General features: G+C 33.1%; 2 protein-coding genes across 3 annotated transcripts in view; both read left to right on the top strand.

The window, feature by feature from the left end:
• The window catches only part of LOC108750124 (zinc transporter ZIP9), a 17,538-nt gene extending 17,093 nt beyond the window's left edge, over positions 1–445 (top strand). For both annotated transcript variants that reach the window (XM_018489384.1, XM_018489383.1), the window contains exon 5: positions 163–445. In XM_018489384.1, coding sequence (XP_018344886.1) covers positions 163–411 — 249 coding nt within the window. In that variant the 3' untranslated portion in view covers positions 412–445. The remainder of the gene's footprint in view (positions 1–162) is intronic.
• Positions 446–2,908: 2,463 nt separating this feature from the next.
• Positions 2,909–9,794, top strand: LOC108750131 (solute carrier family 35 member E1 homolog). The gene is made up of 3 exons (XM_018489389.1): positions 2,909–3,236; positions 7,929–8,137; positions 8,219–9,794. Exons 1-3 carry the CDS (start codon positions 2,909–2,911, stop codon positions 8,726–8,728), a joined length of 1,047 nt encoding a protein of 348 aa, XP_018344891.1. The 3' UTR covers positions 8,729–9,794.
• The last annotated feature ends 379 nt before the right edge of the window (positions 9,795–10,173 follow it).

Raw genomic sequence — 10,173 nt, 5'->3', positions numbered from 1 at the left:
TATCTGCGACGCGCGCGATGTATCTTAAGAATTTATATTTAATATACATAGAAATATTATTTTTATGTTCTTTAGTTATTAATTTTTTTCGTTATCACTTCTTGTTGTATAAGATTAATTTTGTAATCATAAATTTTAATTATAATTTTTGTGTTACTTTAGGAAGGAAAAGAAACACTGAACAATGTCAATGCAACCGGTTTGGCTATGTTGTTTAGTGCTGGAACATTCCTTTATGTAGCGACTGTACATGTTTTGCCAGAATTGATGACAAGAAGCAGTAATTATTCACATGTGCCAAGCGTCGAGGGTACAACACTTTCTGCAACCGGGCTTAAAGTTAAAGAAATATTATTTTTAGTAATAGGAATATTTTTACCTGCTTTGATTACAACTGGACATCATCATTGATTAAATGAAATATTATATGAAGATATTCACATATGTAAATGAACCTTCTTATTTTAATTTAAGAAATGCAATCTTTAAGCTAATTTTTATAATTATTTTAAGATTTAAAAAGTTGTTAGTTTTATATTGTACATATGTAAAGATCGACATAATGAGAAAAACATTAACAGATGTACATACTCAGAAAACCAGAATAGATTAATATGAATTGAAATGAATTCGGATTTTTAGAAATACGCTTTCGCAAACTTTAAAATAAATCCTCTTCAATCCGGATGCATTTTTATTCATTTACACGAATAGACTAAAGCATATTATTATGTTTTTCGGTCTAAAAATAATATCAGCTTTCCTATGCCTCGTACGTACTTCTCAATTCAAAATTCTGAATAGGAAATGCAATTTTTCACTCCAATTGTATTCAGTTGAATCCAATTTAATCTAATTAAATAAAAACAAATTTATTATTTAAAATATGCATTCGGATAGATAAAATTTTAATCTACTTTAATCCATTCTTCTTTATCGAATTTTTCTTAACACGATTAAAAAATATTTTTTTATTCAGAATTGAGCCATAAATTTAATTATTAAATAGTTAAATATGGAAATTTATAATACTCATTTAAAATATTTGCAAATTTTTACAGGAAAATATGAAGAAGCCAATCGACTACATTGATTATGTTTTATATAATATAATCTCTAAAAAATCCTTTTTTAAAAAAAGGATACGTTAAGTATATAAAGAAATTTATTGTATTCGCGAGTATCTTAAAAAAAAGAAGATAAATAAATTACTACTTAAGACGATATGAACTCGCGGTTTAAGTAATCAAATATTGATAGATTCAATTGTTAAAAATAATTTTAAAAGCATTAAATTTTTAATTACTAATAGAATTTTATTCTATTTGCGTGAAATCACAATAGAATCACAAAAAATAAAATTTTATTAATAATTGAATATTTACAATATTTTCGAAAACGTTTTTAAAAGTTAAATTTGTCAGCCATTTGACTAATTTAATGGAATTCACATCTTTTTTTTAAGCAATTTTTTAATCTTTTGTTATATGTATTAACACAAGAAAACACCAATTTCCTTCAAGATAAGCAATATTTTTTTTTCTTAAATAAACTTTTTTATTTAAACTTCAATATTTTAAATTAATTTATAATTTGAATAATAGAGATTAACACAAGTAAAAGTATGACTATTATAAAAAGACCTGCTCTTGCATCCTTCTTTCTGATTATATATTATTAAGGCCTTTTTCATCAACTTCGATAAACGCTAAATTGATGGTTAAGTGGCTGTGCACAATAGCATGAATAAGGAATAATGATTTTAATCTATCAGAAGAAACCGTATACTCCGATGTATCCGATTTCTGAGAGATTGAAATCGTTTATTCCTAATTCCTTATTCCTTTTATTGTGCGCAGGACCTAAAGCCCCAGACACAATGCGGCAGAATAGCGATAGCGATAGAAATATATAAAGCCCATGGCACATATAAAACGTAAGGCCGTAAGACATAATTAGTGAGCGAATTACCCAATCACGGTAAAGACCGTAAGGGTATATCCACACAAACTTGCATAGCCGCATAAACGTATGCATAAAGAAAATTATCCAATCGCATTTCTCCTATGAAGGCGCACGTAAAATGTGATTGGATAATTTTCTTTATGCATACGTTTATGTGGCTATGCAAATTTGTGTAGATATACTATAAGGCTAGTAGCGAATTCAATACGATATCCTTACTGATTACGTCTTACGGTCTTACGTTTTTTTATGTGCTCCCGGCTTAACACGATTCAACCTACATGTAGCACGATTATATAAATCAAATATCGATTTATCATCTCCAGCCTTGAAAAGTGGATGATGTACCCTAGAGAGCCTATAATAAGAGAGTCGCCAACTCACCATGTGATCCGAATCGCGCTGATTGGTTTGGGGCGTATAGTGCTCAGAAAAGGTTAGAATGATAGTGACACAAGCTGCGGCTTTTATCTTCCTGTCACTGGTCTAATTTCCATCGAGAATTTAAATCGGATCAGAATGTAAGAACAAACTACAGTTCCCCTGCCATTCGACTGTAACAGGGAAATACTCGACTGTAGTTGGTTCTTAAACCCTCGGTGGAAACTAACTAAGCATTGTCACTCTAACTCTTTTCGAGTCCATGCGCCCCGAGCCAATCAGAGCACGATTCGGATCACGTGGTGAGTTGGCGACTTTTTTATTATAGGCTCTCTGATATAATGTACATACCCTAAAAAAGTAGACATTGCTATGTAGTTTACATCCACATTGTCAGAGGGCAGTAGTGCGCGACAGCATTTTGTGGTTACAGGTTTGGGCTGTCATGTCCTCTCTCAGGTTTTTCTCTGCATATATGTATATACCGCCTATATGTAAAAAGAACAATTTAGAGGATTAAACGCATAGGCGTGAGTTTTGACCGCGCTTTCGCGCGAACATCATGGACGATAGACGAGATAATCGCGTGGTTATAACGATATTGTTTTTATGTTTACTGTGGTATGCGGTATCCAGCAGCAGCAATGTCGTCGACAAAATGCTGCTATCAAAATTTCCATATCCATTGACGGTAACCATGGTTCAATTAACCTCGATCACCGTGTATTCCGGTCTGTTTTTCAATTTGTGGGGTGTAAGGAAATATTCATCTAACATAACATGGAGCTACTATTTGCGGCTTATCATACCTCTGGCTCTGGGCAAGTTTCTCGCAACAGTTTTCAGCCACGTCAGCATTTGGAAAGTACCCGTCTCTTATGCTCATACTGGTATGCATACAAAATACATACTTTTGATAGTGATGGGATTTCGAGCCTGACCACATAAACATTTTTCCCTTTCCTTTACACACACACAAAGGCTGCGTTCAGCAAAGAAAACTAATCAGTTAGCGCTTAGGGATTCTTTAAAACGATTGGTTACTACACTTAGATTTAACAAAGAATTAAAATCAAAAACTAATCATATTAAAATCACTAAGCGCTAACTGATTAATTTTCTCTGCTGAACGCAGCCAAAGACACTTTGACAATCAATCATCACATGGATAGACAGAGCGTAAAAACTTGTGTGTACCCGAGCTCAAAATTTCATAATCTTATCACTAATTATTATTGACTTTTAGCAGTTCTAGCTAGTATGACATATGTATCTATCATATGCTTGTATGCATTCATTTATATATGTATATATGTTACATCATATATATGTCATACATGAATTTCTGTATAAATATTATAATTCTTTGATATGGCACTATAGCTTAACATTCCTATATAAGTGATTTTTTAGACAAAGTTCTACAGTGACATTTCTGTTTTATAACAAATAAGTATAAGCTTGATTATTTGTATAGCAAAACAATGTATCTTAATATAACAACCAATAAATGAGCAAACTGAAATATTTAATTAGTTAAAAAAAGTTATTTAATAAAATAGCATATATAACATTTGATAATACATTCCAGCTTATATCTTCATCAGTTCAAATTAAAAATACAAAGTTGAAATATTTAAAACTTTACAATTCAACATAAAACAATGAAGTGACAAATAAGAGTCTATATATAAATACATTAGATAATTGTCTCGTATCATACGAGATTTATATGACTATAGATTTGTTCTTTTCTGAAACATTCTAAACTAGTTCTGAATTAGCTCTCTGAATACGTTATATTTCTTTTATAAAGATGAATATAAGGGGACTTATTGTAATTTTCATTTTGTCTAAAGAACTATAATAAGCTCCAAGATATAATTGAATAATTTTCTTTATGCATACGTTTATGCATACGCAAGTTTGTGTGGATATACCCTTACATGTAGTGCATAGATTGTATAGAAAGTCGTTTTAATTTAATTATTGGTTTATGTAAATTGTGCAACATATACATGTCCTCTACTATTTTGCAATTTTCACAATAGTTAATAAGATGTTAATTATTAAAAATTATCAAATATTAATTTTCAATAATTTTTTTCGCAAATATACTATTAACTTTACAGGAAAAGAGCAAGAGACAAAAATTGATTATTTTCTTCTCATAGAGTTATAATAATTTAGGATACCAATTAAGGATACCATATAAATGTGGTTATTGATTGGGTGTAGAATAGAAAGGTTTTTGGATTTCTCTGTCCTACCTTACAGCCAATCAACAGGCTTGAAAAGCTTTGTTGTACGACACATGAATATCAGGGTCGCTGTAGACAAAATTTTTGTAATGGTTCCGACACACCAGCGCGATGTTCGTCCCGCGCGATAAGCGATATTCAATGAGAGTATACCTTTAGAATGAAAATATCAATAAAGTTGTACATTCATTGGATATCTCGTGTCGCGTGCGACAAACATCGCGCTGGTAGGTATAACAGTAATCTTAAGACGTAAACTTAAGCCGATGAGAGCCAATCAGGATACTACTTTAGATCTATGTATTCTAATGGAAATAGAAATAACAGGAAACTTATCCATAAGGCGAGTTTCAATTGGTTGAAATTCGCCTTATTGCGAGGTTATGGATAAGTTTACTGTTATTTTCATTTCCGTTAGATTACGTAGATTTAAAGTAATATCCTCATTGGCTCATCGGTTTAAGTTTACGTCTTACGGTCACTGTTGCGGAATTTTGTGTGCGACAGCCCTTAGTGCGTGTATTAAGAGATTGATGTAAACAAACTATTAAATGCTTGTTTTTATAGACTATATTTACATGGCACGCTTAATTGGGTTTAATAAGATTCATAGTTATGAAATTGGCCAATAATAGCTGTTCTTCAGAAGAATATGATTGGCCAGTTTTATAATTATGGATGTTATTATACCCGATTAAACGTGCCGAGTAAATGTAGTCTATGAAAACAAACATTTAATAGTTTGAATACTAATTTTGTTTATACCGAGCTCTTGATACACGTACTAAGGGCTGCCGCACACAAAATTTTAACAGTGAGACGTGAACTTAAGCGGTGTAAATGTAGTCATAGTCAAGTGCTTAAAGTAAAAAATAAAAATAGATGATATCGTTATAATAGGCCTGTTCTTTTTAGCTGAACATTTGCAGTTCATCTTTCTTTCTTTTCTCTTCAGGAAGAAAGAAGAAGAACAGAGATGAACTGGTGCAAAAGTTTAGCCAAAAAGAATAGATCTAATGAGAATCAAGAAAATCAAAATTGTTTTGATTTAATCTATGACTGGTGTTACATTAATCTCTTTGTCATTTGATCACTCACTAAGGGTACAAGTAAGAACAGTAAGTTTACTCAGCCAAAAATGGTGGCAACCGTTTTGCACAATTAATAACATGGCGCATCAATCAGTTTTCCGAGAGCGGTTAAATTGCACACTGTAGCAATTGCCAGTCACAGCGACTTCTGTCTAGAGAGTTTATTTATTTATTTATTTATTTATTTTTCTAGCGCTGTGTGATTGGCTTGTGCGCAATTGCAAGCTTCTTCAGTTTCCCTATTCCCTAAGATTTTTCGCTCTTATAGGGGCTCATGCACAATTAACACATGACGATTGTTGCGTCAAAAGTGCCGACACAAAATGAAACTACTTTTCTTACCTATACTGTGCTAAGGGTGCGGTCACATGAAATGAGAAATAACTATAGATATAGTAGAGGTTTGTTCGCGGCGCATGCTCCAAATTAACCCCGAGAGCACTTGGATCATAGATAAGGTGATGGTTAGAGCATGCCGTTGCATTCATGTTTGCTCTAATGCTCTAATGTTCAGTGACACGAACGGATTTAGGACAAGTGAGCATGTCACCTAACCTAATCTGTGAGATCACTCGAACGAGTCGGACTCGTTATTAGTATAAAATATAAAAGTTATATTTTTATATTATATTATATTATATTATATTATTATATATTTTATTTTTATATTTATATCAAAAACGTTCACTGAACATTGGAGCACATAAATGCAACTGCTCTAATCGCCATCTTACCTGTGATCCAAGTGCTCTCTGAGTTAATTTAGAGCATGCAACGCAAACTTCTAGTATCTCTAAAAACGAGCATTGTTAGAAATTTGAGGAGTGGAGATAGTGCTTATTTAGAAAAGGACGCACTCGCTTGGCCCTAGAGATGCTCTAATTAGAATCGCGACACGAGATGATTTGAGCCGACTTTTGTATGCAAAGTAGTAATTTTCAAAATCGATAACAGAGAGAGAAATATATCTCTGTCTAACCTTAACGCCGCGTTAAATATGGAACGGTATTTATAGCCCGTTTTTATTTTAAAACTATCTTAAGTATAGTGACTACATTTACACGGTACGCTTAAGAACAACTTGTCAAAATCACTTGTTCCATTCTTCGGAGGAACAGTTATGTTTGGCCAATTTTATAACTATGGATGTTATTAAATAAATTTAATAACTATTAAATAAATTTATAAATAAATATTATAATTATTAAATAAATTTAATAATATCCATAGTTATAAAATTGGCCAAACATAACTGTTCTTCCGAAGAATGGAACAAGTGATTTTGACAAGTTGTTCTTAACTCTTTTTATTTGTTATATTTTAATAAAATTCATTTTTGGTAATACAATCGGCTATTATAGCTGGCGGTATTATGAACAGCAAGATATTCAATCTGCGAAGCCGACTGCAGCACGATTTGTCATTCGTTTACGCAGTCACAGTATAAGGATATACAATAGGGAGGACAAACAGCGTCAGCACCTTTGATCTTTTTCAGACGAGTTTTCAGAGACTGCCTCATTTTTCAGATGTCTTTGGTGACTAAATACTGTATCAATAGTATTAGGAACCATCGCCTATACTCAACAATAAAAGGAGATAAAAAATCTTAACTTTTCATCTTCCATCAAATCGATGATCAGTTAGATACATCCACGCACAGTCACATTGCTTCATAAAATTAATTGCTGTAATCAGTTATTCAGGAGACATGGCAGTATCTCCTCGCTAAGCAAGCGCAGCGATATGTCATGGCGCGATTGCAGTGAGAAACTGAGAAACTGCGGATTCTTTGCTTTGATCGGGATTGGTGCCACCAAAAACATGGCCGCTAATGATACAAGCAAATATGCGCGGCTAAATAGAAACCGGGGTCTTGTCCTTACTGTATATTTTTATACTGTGATGCAGTACTGCGAGCAGAGCAGGACCTCCGAGATAGCAGCGCAGATGGCATACATCCCTGCGTAAACGAATGACAAACTGCACTGCAGTCGCCTTTGCAGGTAGAATGAACGACATCTGCACATGTAACTGCATAAACCCACCATATTGTTCTTCCACCATGCTTTTCCCTCTTCCTCCATTTTTCTTCCGTCTGTTCTCTTCATATTTTTATTCCGTCTGTTCTCTTCATATTTTTATTTTTCTTTGTCTTTTTTTTTATTCTACTCTTTTTTTAGGTTTTGTTTTTTAATTATATATTAACTGAAATTTGGCTCTGTCCCAGTGAAGGCTACAATGCCTCTTTTTACGGTGGCTCTGTCAAGAATAATACTTCGGGAGCAGCAAACATGGAAGGTATACTTGAGCCTTGTACCGATAGTTGGCGGCGTAGCTGTAGCGACACTAACAGAACTTAGTTTCAACATGATTGGCTTGATAAGCGCCTTAGCGTCCACTATGGCGTTTTCCTTGCAAAATATTTATTCAAAAAAGGTATAATGCAATGAAAAAAAATTATTTCTTATTTACCATATATTTATTTCTGTTTTTAATCTTGTAATTTTCGATCTACAGGTGTTACATGACACTGGCGTACATCACTTGCGGCTGCTGCACATACTTGGTCGTCTAGCTCTATTTATGTTTTCACCAATTTGGATTGTGTATGATTTATATAATTTGATGTACGAACCGATGTTAAAACCGTCCGTAGATTTAAGCTATTATGTATTAGGACTATTATTTCTAGATGGTATACTTAATTGGTTTCAAAATATTATTGCATTTTCCGTGCTATCTATTGTGACGCCTCTGACATATGCGGTAGCGAGTGCTAGCAAACGTATATTTGTAATAGGAGTGACATTATTCGTACTTGGCAACCCAGTTACATGGGTTAACATATTTGGTATGACTATGGCCATATTAGGAGTATTATGTTACAATAAGGCTAAGTATGATCAAAGAATAGAGAAACAAAAGAAGACAATTCTTCCGAATTATTATGAAACAATTCAAAATGGTAATAGCAGTTCCTTCTTGGTTAATGGATTTGCCAGCAAATATCAATCATTTGCAGTCTAGTCTCAATTGATAATTTTATTTTAATAAGTTCATATAAGTATATCAGAAAAAAGTCTAATCCTTTTTTCTGTAAGTGTAAATTAATTTTTATAAATTATTACGCATTATTATAAATTATTACAATTATAGTAGAAGAAATTTTTATTCTCTTCCATGATTACAATGTTCAAATATAATCGATCAAATTCAAAAAAGAAACTCATAATAAATTACTTCTAATATACACACACGCGCGCACGCACGCGCGCACACACACACACACACACACACACACACAAAATGTTTTAAAAGACGCACTAAATTATCTCTTGAATATGTATTTTAGGGAAAAATGTTTCAGGCAAAAGTTGTACAGTTTGAAGAGGGACACAAGATGATGCTATTGACCTCGGAAAGTTGTTTGAAGGTCATCAATTTCTTAAATGGAATTCCAATATATTTCATTGAATATTCTAGTAGCTTGTCTCTAGAACACCGTTTCCAAAACACAACAATGAAATATTTTTCATTAAGTACTTTTTAAGTTTAAGGTTTCAAAGGTACAATACCGCCGGCATTAACATTATCCAAGGTATCCAACCGTCGGTTAAAACTTCTTGAATGTTTTCATTCAGGATCATAACTTGGATAACATTTGTCAAGATCAAAGCCACTACAAGTTGTACTTTTTATTTCAATTTTTACGTGGAAATGTAATTTTTAATGCAAAAATGAAAATATGAGGAACAATCTCCAATGATCTTGATCTTGATAAATGTCCACATCATGATTCTAAACAACATTTAAGAGGTTTTAGCTGTCGGTTGGGCACCTTGGGTAATGCCACGAGATAGTGAAGACCGTCAATCCTGGACAAATTTTCGGCGGTATAAAAAGGGCCTTAAGGGCTCGGAGATAATTGAAGAACACTGATATTATCGACAATTGATATAATTTGCTATTATTAATGGCGATTTCGACTGGAATGCATTAGTGTGCACTGGTGCATATAAAGATCGTTGTATAATGAATAGCGATTTCGGCTGGGATGCACTAGTACACATGAAACTGTTATACACAATTGCCGAAAAAAATGTATTAAAATTAAATCGTACAATCCTCAATATATTTTGTTAATGAAACATGTTTTGATAATTTTCATTTCGTTTTTGCACTTATAGTAATTTTGGGTGGGATGCACCGACTGCACATTTCGGGTGCAACTGGTGTGTTCGGCTGGTTGAATAGTGCAGTTCCTCGCCAGTGTCACATCTTCGTCTGGATTCTGTACACTGCACAAGCGTACACAAAATGACCCCGACATATTTGTTGGGGCCAGTTGGTGTAATTGGCTTAGTGCTTTCATGAGACGTTAAAAAGTAGCGTGTGTGTGATCACATGGCATTAATTTTGTTAATTAATTTTTCGCTAGTATCTGATTTTGGGTGTGATCTACTTGATGCTAC

The sequence above is a fragment of the Trachymyrmex septentrionalis genome, unplaced genomic scaffold (assembly GCF_001594115.1).
Source record: "Trachymyrmex septentrionalis isolate Tsep2-gDNA-1 unplaced genomic scaffold, Tsep1.0 scaffold321, whole genome shotgun sequence".
Classification (NCBI taxonomy): domain Eukaryota; kingdom Metazoa; phylum Arthropoda; class Insecta; order Hymenoptera; family Formicidae; genus Trachymyrmex; species Trachymyrmex septentrionalis.
Note: the sequence above shows the minus strand (reverse complement) of the source record. Positions and strands in the feature narration are given on the sequence as shown.

Coding starts and splice junctions, on each gene's coding strand:
- LOC108750131 (XM_018489389.1), top strand. CDS start 2,909: ATGGACGATAGACGAGATAATCGCGTGGTTATAACGATATTGTTTTTA. Junction 3,237..7,928: donor CGTCTCTTATGCTCATACTG/GTATGCATACAA, acceptor GCTCTGTCCCAG/TGAAGGCTACAATGCCTCTT. Junction 8,138..8,218: donor AAAATATTTATTCAAAAAAG/GTATAATGCAAT, acceptor TTCGATCTACAG/GTGTTACATGACACTGGCGT.